Below are 13,963 nucleotides of genomic sequence, written 5' to 3' on the forward strand. Positions count from 1 at the left end.
TTCCTTTTGTTATATTTTTTTTAAGAGTTCAAAATGTAATTTTCTCTGTAGCACTTCATGGATTTCATAAGCAACACACCATAGTTGTTCACACAAAGCATAAAGGTATAAAACAATATATACGGTGTTATCTTCATTTTAGATGTCAAAAAGTATTTGCGGCTTCCAGTGTTTTCTTTTGCATGGAAACCAGGTCCAAATGGCTCTTTGGGTCTTAAAGGCTGCTGACCCCTGCCCTAGACCTTGTCTTGGGTTATGGACTGAATGTATCAGTGACTGAAAACTGTGTTTTACCTATTTTAGACCACTCAGTAATTTTAGTTGATATTTTAATCCCTAAATCTTCAGCTTCTGACAAGGGAAAATTACTCCTGAGATCATCTCGTCATATTAGCCCCGAAGCATTGCTTGGAGTTAAATTACATTTACCTGATGTGTTGGACCCCATTTTTACCCAGGAGTTATGTGTGGACACCTTGACTGCGAACGTTAATATTACACTTCTTCTACTGGACTCTGTTGCACCTGTAAAGAAGTTCAAATGTCAACAAAGGAACCCTATGCCCTGGTTAAATGAGGAGCTCTTGAATTTGAGAAGAAATTGTAGAAAAGCAGAGCGTCGCTGGCAATCTTCCAGACTAGAAATATTTCTCCAGGCTTGGAAGGACTCAATGTCTTTTTTTCAATCAGCGATGTCTGCAGCGAAAGCAAATTTCTTTCTTTCAAATTTCTCAAATCTCATCATGAGTCATAAACATAACTCAAAACTCTTATTCAACACAGTGTCGCAACTTACAGAGAGTAAGTCATCTCTCTGCTGTTCTAATTTGACAGCTCATGACTTTCTTATGTTTTTCAGAGACAGGGCTGAAACACTTAGGAATCAGATTACTCCCTCCTCGAGCTGTACATTAGACTACTCAGCTGCTTTACCTGTTGGTGCTGATGAACTGTTCTCTGTCTTCAAGGTTATTTCTCTGTCTGGATTAACTAAGGTTGTAAAAGCAGCTCGATGTAAAACCTGTTCTTTGGATCCTCTACCTGCTAAATGCTTTATCATGGCTGAGATCTTACCTGTCTGGGAGCTCTCAGACTGCTGGTTTTAAAAATGATCTCTCTCCCGAGACCTGTGCAGTGAGGCTTGGGGTCCCTCAGGGCTCTGTACTTGGACCATTGCTGTTTTCTATGTATCTGCTGCCTCTTGGTGTTCTTTTATGTTCTTTTAATGTAACTTTTTATTGTTACGCTGATGACCTGCAGCTTTATGTTCCTCTAACCATTGAAAATTGTGCTGAAGTCTCTAAACTAGAATCTTGTCTATCTGCAGTTAAGGGCTGGTTATCAGATCATTTCTTGCTCCTAAATACTGATAAGACAGAGTTGATGGTCATCGGACCACAAACATTTCAGCACTTGTCCCAAAATTTCATCTTGAAAATTGATGACAGTGTCATAAATTGCAGGGACAAGGTAAAAAAACTTGGGCATGTGGTTCGACATGGTGCTCTTCTTCGAGTCTCACGTAAAAGAGATAACAAAGACTGCCTTTTATCATTTCAGCAACATAGCCAAAATCAGACAAGTTTTGTCTTCACGGATTGATCATTGTAATGTTCTTCTTTCTGGGCTACCAAAGAAAAGTTTAAGAGGTCTACAGATGTAAACAAGCAAGGATATAAACTTATACAAAAATAACAATTTTGAATGTAGCAGATGGAAGGCACTATATCCCATACCATGAATTTATTTTGACACTTCTCACTCTGTGATAGGTGTCAATGTGAAAATATACCCCTATTAATTTAATTTTAATGAAAAAATGTATGCCTCACTCAAATGATTATGCTCTTCTAATTATTTTTCTCTATTTTGCTCATTTAACAAACAATATTTTGCATTGTTTGCATATTCAAAAACTTACATTTTGATCTAGACATATCCTTGCTTGTTTACTTCAGTAACAATTTTATTGACTTAAAACCCATTGCAAATGTCAGTGGTAGAGTCAAGAAATTTTGCACTTCAGTGATAAATGCCTTTATGTTTATTTTATATTAATATTTGAATTTTATTTCTAGATCATCATTACATCTAACAAGCAGCAAGTCAGTTACTTCGGTAAAGGTTTTTAATATAAACAGATAAATCAAGACATATCACATGATTGTTGTAGGTAAAAACTATAAAAAAGGTAAAAATGTGAATTTATTTATTAATGTAAATGTGAAAATATAGTTCCAGTGTTTGTAAAAAAAAATGGAACAATGTCGCAAACAATGACTAATGTTAATTAGTCAGCACTGACATTTTAATCTTGTCATCAGTGTTATATTAATATTTAAAATATCAGAAATTTAAATGAAAACATTCAATATGTCATCTAAATGAAAAATCAAAGAATAACTTTAAACGCTAAAACATCTAAATTTGATTTTACTTGTGGGTATGTTATTTTAAAAAACCCACACGCCTTCATTTAAGGCTTTTTTCCTTCACTTTAACGTTGAGGTATTTGATACAGAGACAACACCACTGTCACCAAAACAAAAAAGAAAAAAAAACAGTCCTGATAACTAACTCATATTTTCACAGTAAATTTATATAAAGTGATTTCTTAAAGGGTGATTTCTTAAGTTAAAAGGAAAGGAAGGAAGTTTCTTTGTTGCTCTTCTACATAGCTACATATTCAGCATGTTCAGTTTATATACAGTTAAAACATGGAAACAGGTATACAGGATGAGCACAGGGTTACAGAGGATGTCTGTTTGCACAGAGATGCCCTGCTGCTGTTGCTTCAGTAGAACATACACTGCAGTTCTGCTTCACATGCGCCTGTGGACGTGGATAATGCCGCTGCAGGAGGGGCAGGAATGCTCCACATCCTTGCAATCATTGACGCAGAACGGTATGAAACAGCAAGGCCAGCACCTGTTGTGAACAAGAATAGCATCAAAACGGTTATCATATGCCCATCAACTCATTCATTCTACAGACTGAATATTAATAATAATTTGGGGAGTGAAGAGAGGAGAGTGAATAAGAAATACTCAGTGCCTCACAAACTCCAGTGTGTCATTGTCCTGCAGCAATCTGAGCATGTTGCAGTATAAATAAGGTATGGTTTAGGATCACCTGATTCAGTCTTAACTATAAACTTTATCCTAAAAAAAAGAAAAAGGTTTTGAGTCTAATCTTAAAAGCAGAGAGAGTGTCGGTCTTCCAAATTGACTCTGGGACTGGTTTTGTGGAAACAGCCTGATAGCTGCCAATTAAATCTTTAAAAACTCTGGGACCCACAAGTAAGCCTGGAGTGTGAAAGCAAGGTGCTACATAGGGATAATATGGTACTATAAGGTCTTAAGAAGGAGAAGACGGAGTCTGAATATTTAAGAATTTGTATTCGAGGAGAAGAATATTAATTTCAATTTAACAGGGATTCTTCAAAGAGAAGCTAATATGGGACAAATATGCTCTCTCTTTCTGGTCCCTGTCTCACAGCAGCATTCTGGATTAACTGTAGACTATATGTCATATGTCACAACATGACCCAGAGTGTGAGTAAAGCAGTGAGTGCGATCATTTACATTTTGAGAAAATTATTAACTTTCTGTCATGGTCCTGGGTCTTCGAGCCAGCGTTTTGAGTTAGTTTTGAGTGTGGTGGACTTGCGGTTTTATCTTTTGGATTTCAGAGATGATTTAAGCTCATTCTCTGTATTATTTTGTTCTGAGTTCAGCATTTCCTGGTGCTTTTGAGTTTTGTTTTCTATATTTCTGGTTACTGGGTTCTTGCTTATGAAACTTCTTTTTTATGTCCTAGTCTTGTCTTTGTGCTTTTTCCTGAGCAGCCGTTGTGTTTATTGTGTCTATTTTGTCTCTGTTTTTTGCCTTTTGTCTTTCAAATCCACAAGTCTTTCTCCAGGTCAGTGTTAGTTGATTCCTGTTTCATTTGACAACATCTTGTCCCTAGCTTTTTGTATTTAGTTCTACTTCCTGTGTCTAATTATTTGTGAGCGGTTTCAGCTCCTCCCACCTTTTGCCTGTTCCCTCATTATACTCTGTTTATTTAATAGTTATATAGTTTCCCCCTTACCCTTTGCTGTGTTTTACCTCGCATTTTGTTTTACTTTAAGATTAGTTGAATTTTGATTTCCTAGTGTTTTTGACCTGGATTACTTTGTTTAGATTCTGACAGTTATCACTTGAGGGTGTTGATTAATTTAAACTACCATTAAACTACCTTCATTCTGTGAGGCAGACTAAATCAATATTTTGATCAAATTTTGTTGAAATGTTTGATAAACTACAGATTTTCTGTCCTACCTTCATCAGGCCATCTGGTATAATGATGACTTGATGAAACAGGTCACACACAAATACCAAAAAACTGTGATATTTACTTAAATGTTGCTGAGAAAATAATCTTATATGACATTTTGCAGTGTGTTCAAATTTCTTCATGTGTATGTGTGAGTATAGTGGGGTTTTGACTCACAAGAAGACTCCTAATAGGCCACAAACCAACCAGGTGTATGGTCCGATTTTGTACTCAATTTTAGTCACAACATTGGTGTGGCAGTAAGGGCACAACATCTGTCCAGGAACGCATTTTGGCAGATTCTCCACCACCACCACTTGGCTAACTGCGAGAAACAACACAACACAGTCAAAAATGACTTTAATAATTATACATCCTTACTAAAACTCCACTAAACCTGGAATTTTGTGACACCAAATTCAGATTTAACCTTCAACCACATAGACTAAAGTAACATTAATGAATCATAAATTAAGAGCACTGTATTTAAGTATTTAAATATACTATATGACTAGTAACCTCTAATTTCTCACCTGTCTGGACAACAGGCTGGACAACAGGCTGGATAACAGGCTGGACAACAGGCTGGACAACAGGCTGGATAACAGGCTGGACAACAGGCTGGACAACAGGCTGGAAAACAGGCTGGACAACAGGCTGGACAACAGGCTGGATAACAGGCTGGACAACAGGCTGGACAACAGGCTGGATAACAGGCTGGACAACAGGCTGGACAACAGGCTGGACACTTTGCTGGTAACCTTGTTGGAAGACTCCTGCATTGTAGTCCAGAGGGGGGCCAGGGTATGGTGGTGCTGGGATTTGGAATCCCTTTTCCATTGTGTCTTTCTATAGAAACAGAAATGAAGAAAATAGAAAATAGAAATTACAGTAAAGCTCTGAAATCCAATTTTTTTTCTCTGAATAAAACAAAGTGAAAAAAAGTTAAACCACCAAAGTCAAGAGGAATGGGCTTAAGTCGAGACTGAAACCTGGAATCCCTTCTCACCAATGTTTGAAAACTTGCTTATCAGGTTGAAGCAATGAATCACATCACACTCTTTCAACATATGCAAGTGAGCAGGTTTGGTAGCACTGTAAATTTTTACAGGAAATTGTAGAACCTACTCTCACATGACTAAAAGTCCTGTTTCTCTGCATCAAATCACTAAATGCCTTTGAGTTTTATATGTTTGGTTAAATCTGTTATGGTGCTGTCTTCATTTGCATGTGTTTTTAAAAAAATACCCTGATAAAAATGCAAATCTTGTTCTGTGAATGTTAGTGTTCTTTTCGAAATATGTTGCATTCAAGTAGAGTCTTATTCAGTAATTTTTAATTTTATTGATTTATTTATTTTTGACTATCTGCTGCAAAGGTTCAGCTTTAATACTTTGACTCACTCATTACCTGGTAGATGACTCTTTTTCAATTCAGAAAGACAAAGTAAACAACTTTCAATGGACTGTGGATCCATTTTTTTTCATAGTCAACTGAAAATTGACCCCACACATATCTTTGGACTGTGGGAAGTAGCTGGAGTGTCCAGAGACAATCCATGCAAACACAAAGAGAGCATGCAAACTCCACACAGGAAACACCCCAAAGACCTCAATGGTAACCACTTCATCACCGTGCCACCTGCCTTTTGATTTTATTTTTAAAAAACAACAACAACAAAAAAAAACTTCACCTATTGTTGTGTTTCATAAACCTGGCCCAAAGATGTACCACTGACTAAAAAAAAAGACTGTTATAACTGACCTGAATTAAATTTTATAACCTTGTTTCATAAAATAGAAGAAAAAAAAAGGTTTGTTAGGGACATTTTACCAACAAAAAACACGCTGCTCATAGCTTTAACATTATAGCTTCTTAATTTTTTCTTACTCTTTTTTTTCTCCACTTATATGATTGAATGTTTTTCTTAACCTGAGAAAAGATCACATGCTTCTTACCTTGATAAGTCGGTCAGAGGTGTATGGGTGGCAGTGTGGTCCTGCTTCTTTCTCAATGTGACAGTGACTGTATTAAATACACAAATGCAACTGCACTGCGTCGAAAAGAAGGTGGAGCAGCAACACTATGAATAGGCAGGTGATTAGGTGGGTGTGTCAGTGTTTTTGTAAAATTCTAAATGTCATTGTCTTGCTTTAGTGCGCACATGCACATACTGAGATGTACTTCAACACTGTGATCTTAGGATCCTGAGAAAAGAAGGCAAAAGGAGTTCTTTAAGTTTGCGAAGACATTTCATCTGTCATTCATAGAGAGAAGTGAAACTTTTAAAGATACCAATTACTAATCATGAGCGTCATCACATGAGCAAAGGGGTGAAAAATGGTGTGGGTCATTATCATCGGTGGAAGATAAGGATGAAACCACTGTGAGACGGCCCGTTCTATCATGTGACCTAATGAGGTCATCTAATGCAAGGTGCGAGCGGAGGTTCAAGCACCTGGGACAGTATGTCAGGACTGCATTAGAGGTGGTTGATAGCTGATGTTATAAGTCACTACCCCTGTTCAACAACGGTCATTCACAGTGGAGATAGATGGACTCGTCTTTCAAACCATCTGTCTTCTCGGTCCAAAATGTGAACATTGGCATCCTCAAAAGAGTGTCTTGTCCTGTGTCTCAGTTTTGTCCTGTTGAGTCTTGTCCTGTTGATGTGGCTCTTCTATGTTTTGCCATGTGTTTGTGGATCTGACTGCATCCCATTTTTTAATAAACATATTCAACAAAGCACCTATATGCTTGTTATGTTGACAAATTTAACTAAATGTTCAAATACCAAAACTCAAATCACCACATGTTTGGTTTTAATTTTATGAGTTGAAATTTCATTTTAGTTACTCAAAAGAAATTTAAACCAAATTTAGTGAACTACAATAACCATGAAACTTCTACTGAAAGTAATTAAATTCTGTGTTTATCTATGAGCAGGAATTAGAAAGGCATTTGCCGTAGATCATTCAGTCAGTACTTTTACTCCTTTAATTTATGGCAGTCATACAGAAGCCCAAAATCAGTAAGCTTGTAAGGAATTTTTTTGTCATATCTTTTTTACTAAAGTAATTTTTGACCACTGAATGTTTACTTAATCAAAGTAAAGAAGAAAGAAATTAAAAGTAACATAAATCCTGAATGGGCATGGAATGCAAAGGTTAAAAATGTAATTGAAAGACAGTGAAGTCCTTAAATAAGGATAAATCAGTGACCCACAACCCAGACTCACTTATCTGAGTCTGGGTCGTGGGGGCAACAGCCTAAGCAGAGAACCCAGCCCTCCCTTTCCCTTTCCAGTTCCACGGAGTGTTCCACAGACCATTCCAGGACCAATCTCCTTGGGATTGTGTCTGGCTTATCCATCTTGTTGCTCTGATGAATTGCTAGGTTCTTCATACTCGTGGTACTTCTGTACATGCTTTGTGACTCCTCTGACTGCCCTCGCCTCCCATTTTTTATGCAGTGTAAGCAGTGTGCTGCTTTGAATAACGTGTAGGTAGGAAGTAAAAAAAAAAAACTTAAAATAAATGTATGCAAATTATATACAAACATTCATATAATAAAACCAAACCTATGAAAGACAGAATAAAGCATTAACTTTATTAACTACGTCTACCCCGTAACACCCGAACCACCTCAACTGGCTGCTTTCTATGTGGAAGAGTAGCGGTACTCTGAGCCCCTCCCAGGTGGTTGAAGTCCTCATCTTTTCCAGCTGAGGACCATGGACCATCTCATTCCTGCCACTTCACACTCGGCTGCAAACCATTCCAGTGCGAGCTAGAGTCCACCGCCTGATGAAACCAACAGAACCAGATCATCTGTGAAAAGCAGAGACAAGAGTCTGAGACTGCCCAAGTGGAAGCCTTGCGCCACTTGGCTACGCCTAGAAATTCTGTCCATAAAAATTATGAACAGAATCAGTGACAAAGGGCAGCCCTAGCAGAGTCCAACGCCCACCGGGAACGAGTTCGACTTATTACCAGCTATGTGGACCAAGCTTTTGCAATGGTTATATAAGGATCAAATGGTTTGTAGCAATGGGACAGACTTCCAAAGCACATCCCACAGAACACTCTGAGGGACATGGGTCTTGCAGACCAGGGTCTCTGCCAGGCTTTCCAAGTGTATCCTGACCTTACTTTCATGCGAGCCTGGTCTGTCCAGCATCCTCCCCCGCCACCTGATCCAGCTCACCACCAGGTGGTGATTAGTTGACAGCTCAGCATCTCTGTTCACCTGAGTGTCAAAATCAATCATTAATGTATGACCTAGTATGTTATGGACACCCCAACACCCTCATGTTTGAACATGGTGTTTGTTATGGACAAACTGTGGTTTACACAGAAGTCCAGATCTGGCAGGCTGTTACTCCCAGTCATGCCCCTCCACGTCTCACTGTCATTGCCCACATGAGCATCAAAGTCTCCAAGTAGAATGATAGAGTCCCCACCCGGTGATTCCAAGAAGGCCAGGTACTCTAAATGGTAAGCACAGACAACAGTGAGGACCCGTTTTCTGCAGGGAAAAAACCCTCTCGTCCACCGGAAAACCCCCAACGTACAGGCAGCAAGTTGAGGGATACCAAGATACCCACTCCAGCCTGCTGCTTCTCACCAAAGGCCAGTGAGTGGGGCACAGGTTTGATCTGTTTGGCCTGGCAGCAGGTTGGCAGATAAGTAATCCAGTATGCATAAGTATAAAGGGTCTGCTGGCACCAATTACATGCCAGAGGGATACCCTCTCTCAAGTGAAATTATCTTGTTATTATCAGTGGTATAAACTTTATCCGCTCTTATCATATTTATTTGCTAACAGTCTCTGCTGCTTGGGTCCAGATTGCATTTAACTATGATGTGGGTAGCAACACTTCAGTGACCTGTGTTTCATTGTCGCCATTGCCTTATTTAAATCTTGTATGTGTTTAAATGCTTTTTGGTGTAGTGACTTCCTGGGTGTTAACTGTCACAGTCTGTTAGGCAGAGGACTCACTCGCAGGACTCTGAAGTTTAGAGAGATGGAGAAGGATTTATTTACAATGTCACCAAGTGAAGATATATACATATATACAGTGGAACTGGTAAACAGGCAACATGGGGCTCCGGGGGGGAGGTGTCTGAAGGTGAGGGAAGGTCCAGGGCAGGCACACACACGCTCCTCTTTTACACAGTCCGCGACTCACTCAGGCAGTCCGATCTAGAATGCTTATGCTCACTCACACACGTCCACAGGAATTCATGCAGCAGGAGAGACGGGCAGGGAATCCAGTAGGCCTGTACACAAAGGAAAACCAGGCTAGGAGGAAACTCTAGACTAGGCTACACCAACGCTAGGTAGTGCGACAATCCAGCGAGGAAGCAACATCTCCTGCCATCTTAAGTAGTCTGCAAGGAATAATACTCGTGATGAGAAGCCAGAGCAGAATCAGCATGAGTGAGCCACAGGTGTGTGTTGAGGGTGGGTTCAGAGGCAGGGAAGCAAAGTCCAGTTACGCCCTGGTGGGAGAGGCGAAGGCACACCACACTCTCTCCAGAGGGAGATTTTTGTCTTGAAATTTGAGGGGGCTCTGACTATGAGGGAAAGTCTTCTTCACGTTGTTCTTCTTTTACATTGTCTTTCCTCCTTCCATTTCAAATACAACACTGATTATTCTATTGATTATTCAATGATTAATCAAGTAATTAGATGAAAAAAATAATACTTTTAAGTTATTAATGAGCACTAATACATCTTCAAAAGAGAAAAAAAATGTTTAGTCTTTTAAAATAAAATGCTCATTGGTTTCTCTTTTAGATATTGCAATGTTTTTAATGGTTCGACTGATTACAGCTACATGTATCGAAAAAAAAAGTCATAATAAAATAACATATTTTGAAGAAAATATTTTCTTAAATGTTGTATCATTGTAACTCCTGGATAAGATACATTTGGTGTGCGTTCATGGGTATGCGTGTGTGTGTCTACATGGTCCTGGTGAATGAGTAAGTATGTGTGTTTAAAGGGGAATGCGGTGGCTGCAATGAGGAAAAGCAAGAATATCAACATTCTCAGAAGTGAGGTTTGGCCTGTGTGTTAATGCAACTTGCAGATAACAAACGTTCTGATTAGGTTGATGTTAATCAATCATGTTTATAATTAATGTTAATAATAATTAAATGTCCAGCCTAACAGTATCGGCTCAGTGGCCAAAGTTTTACTGACTGCTGTATACTTTTAATTGCCTGCAAATATATATCTATATATATATATTAATCATTTTAACTATAAAAATGATTTATCTATATTATATAGATATCTCAATTTGAAAAATAAGGTTACTAAAGCTTTGAATTACATATGGTCTTGTAAATCTCCTGGCTCCTTTAGACTAAGGTGATCAGCCGCTCTCTTTTCCTCGGACGTCTCCACGTTTCACGTTCTGTCCGGGGGGATTTTCAAGATTGATGAAAATGTCCGGGTTTTTCTGTAGGCCTATGGAGAACCCATATGTTCTGCGCTCACAGACGGGACAGACAGCGCGCAGCAGTGTGCCTGGTGATGTTTCAAAGATGTCAAAGAGCAAGTGCATCTTTTCAGACGAACTGCAAAAGAAATTTCCCTCGTACCGTCCCGGTCGAAATAAATTGGAGGCTGAGTGCACCGTGTTCAGAGCTGGCACATACATTTGTGTGTCTAACAACGGTGCCGGAGATCTTGTTGCTCACGTGGACACAGAAAAACATAAAAAGGCTGTATGAAAATAAATCTATAAGTTGACTGAGTTCTTTGTTACACCTGGGAAAACGAGGATGCTGCGGTATCTGCAACAGATTGCACTGGCAATTCATACTGTGAAGCATCACAATATCTACAGATCCATGAATTGCACTAGTGCATTGCTTAAAAAAGCATTTACAGACTCTAACACAGCTAAAAAGTTCAGCAGTGCGCGCACCAAGACTGAAGCTCTTGTCAATGGTGTGATAGCGCCACATTCAGTCACTCGTAATGAAATCCAGTACTGTCGCGTTTCTACAGACGGAAGTAACCATGGAGCAGAGAAAATATTCCCAATCATAATTCAGTACTTTGACTGGAAGAATAGTGGCGTGCAAACAGTAGCGGTTTTTGATATATTGGTGGGGTGGCAAAAAAAAAAAAAGTCGCTCGCACCCACGCTGCCCCGACATCACGCCAGCGCATTACGGGGATTGCATGGGCACCGATCGGTTTTCTATTGCCCATTTGCGGGAAGCAAAGGCGCCCTCCGTTTGCGAGGTGCGCCTGCTGCTTGCCACACACAGGGAGGAGAGGGGCGGGACGGCGGGGGATTCTCTGGCTGGCTGGAGGGGCTTCGAATAACCAGCTTGAAAAAAACTAAAATAAAAACAAACCAACAAACTAGGACTGTCAACGTTAACGCCGTCGTTACGATTATACGATTAAAGTTTTTAACCCAAAGTCCAAGGGCGTAGATTTGGCATGGACGGAAGGGACGTGTCCCCACCAATAATTTGATCTCTTCGAGTAAAGAACAACAATCCCGATAGAAAGAAAAACCGACCTGTCAGCGTCTCATTCACCCAGCGGAGCAGAAAGAGTTCAATTACGTCCTCTACTGGAGTCCTACGTCATGTGACAAATATGGCCAGTGTGATTGGCTGAGCCTTTCAGGGAGCTCTGTTTAGTTTTAGCAGCGGCAAACCTGCGCTGCGAGGAGGACGGCAGCAAAGAGGAAGAACCTGGATATAAGAAAGTATTTTTCAAAGAAACCTGTAAGTCACTTAAAGTCAAGTTCACTCATAAAATGTGTCCGTCATAATAATGTTACAGGCTATGCTAGGCTTTGGCCCACATCAGTCTAAAATTGTATGTAACCATGAATAACGTGTTTTGGAAACTAAATGCACAACAGGCAGCACTATCAGTTCTCTCAGTCTCAGAGCAGCATTTCTAATTTTGATTGAAACTGTCAGAGAAAACGGAGCCTCGAGCAGCCAGGATATTAGTTTACAGAGGCTGTTAGAATTATATGTCTAACGTTAAATGTTGGTGACACAATAATTTCATCCTAATGGCACTGACATATTCATAGGGTTAATTTTTGAGACAAAATATCATGTAGTCATGATTTTGCAAATATTCCACCTTGTAGTGCAGTTTGCACAAATTGTTTAAAAAATGCACTCACCCTGCAAACATTACTGATGAGTCGAGATCTGCACAAAGGGACAGAAACACTGAAGCAGCTCCACATTTTATTCTTATTGTCATGTATGTCCTATTTGTCAGGTGACAGAAGAACCAACACAAAGCTCAGAGAGTAATGGTGACACAAGGTCACAGGTGAAATTGGATGATGACTTGGTGGTTCATGACTGTATTTGAAGATCATGTGTGACTGCATGTATGTGGAATGTCTCACTGTTATTCATCAGGTGACAGAGGCAGCTCTGCCATGTTGTAGCTCGGACAGAGGTGAAGAGGCGAGGTCACAGGTGACTGGCTGATGATTTGGTGCTATAGATTAACTAGTATTTATTATCATGACAATTGTTAGGCTGCTGATGTAAATTGTCAAACATACACTAATGAATCAAAGAATCTGAATTGACATGTCTCACTTTCTATATGGCATGAATCAATTTTATCAGGTGGAAATATGTCCTAGTGCAGTCAGAGGGGAAGAGCCAGGGCCAAAGGTGAGACACATCAAGCACAGAATAATAATTTTAATCTGAGGATAAAACGCAGGTACTGGGGCTGAAAGAAGCTTCAGTGCTCTCAGAAGACTAAAAACATGGCTAAGGTCAACAATGACTCAAATGAGATTAAACAATGCTGCTGTATGTCCACCAGGAGAGACTGGACAGTATAGATGTAAAACCAATATGCCAGCAGTTTATCTCAGTTAACGAGAGGAGCAGGCATGTGTTTGGCTGCTTCACATAGAGGACGTTGAGTTGCTGTGTGGGACATGTAGTCCATGTCTGTTGCTGTAACAGTAGTTCATGTTTAGAATAAAACATCCCAGCTCACTGATTTGATCGGGGCAATAGTGCCTAAAATGTTGCATAATTTTGCTGAGAGATCTGTTACTTTGTGGTAATCTTAGACGAGTAGTTTTATGGACATAAACCACCAGGTCAATCAGTGTTCCCTTTGTGCTAATGTATAAGAGATGTTGGTGTAACTGAAGTAATGTTGTTAAGTCCTTAAGGTCATATTCTTTTATTGTCATGACTGTATTTGAAGCTATTTTTATTTTAGCATGATACCTGATTTATATGGAATGTGGAAGTAAACTAAAGCCTAAAATACTTAGTCAGTCATTTGTTTAATAGTAATTTAACATTATATAATTCACATATAAAACTATGAATTGTAATTTTAAATGGTTTAAAAGCATGCAGAATAGCATATGTAGGCAAGTATATTTCTCCTTTTTTATCAAGAAGCAAAGACAAAAAGGACAAAAATAAGAAACAGGGCAGGGTTCAGTGGTTGAATCATCCGTCCCCACCAATGCCTAAACCAAATCTACGCCCTTGCCAAAGTCAGCGCGATGGCCCTCGGTGTGCCTGCTTGCTGCTGCTGCTGTGCTGAGGTCTCACAAACAACCGAAAGGGGAGGGGGCGGGCTGCTTCCAAATAGTGCA

The 13,963-nt window shown here is 39.5% G+C and overlaps 1 protein-coding gene across 1 annotated transcript; it reads right to left on the bottom strand.

The window, feature by feature from the left end:
- Window positions 1-2,039: 2,039 nt before the first annotated feature.
- On the bottom strand, window positions 2,040-6,536 carry LOC146573058 (uncharacterized). Its single transcript, XM_085277591.1, has 4 exons — window positions 6,276-6,536; window positions 4,851-5,166; window positions 4,495-4,642; window positions 2,040-2,928 (listed from the first exon to the last, which is right to left on the bottom strand). The coding sequence occupies exons 2-4, from the start codon at window positions 5,155-5,157 to the stop codon at window positions 2,823-2,825; spliced, it is 561 nt and encodes a 186-aa protein (XP_085133717.1). The 5' UTR covers window positions 5,158-5,166; window positions 6,276-6,536; the 3' UTR covers window positions 2,040-2,822.
- Window positions 6,537-13,963: the final 7,427 nt, after the last annotated feature.

Source organism: Mchenga conophoros, linkage group LG6, assembly GCF_057382185.1.
Source record: "Mchenga conophoros isolate Kocher_MC1m ecotype Shallow Benthic linkage group LG6, M_conophoros_male_GT1.1, whole genome shotgun sequence".
NCBI classification, from domain to species: domain Eukaryota; kingdom Metazoa; phylum Chordata; class Actinopteri; order Cichliformes; family Cichlidae; genus Mchenga; species Mchenga conophoros.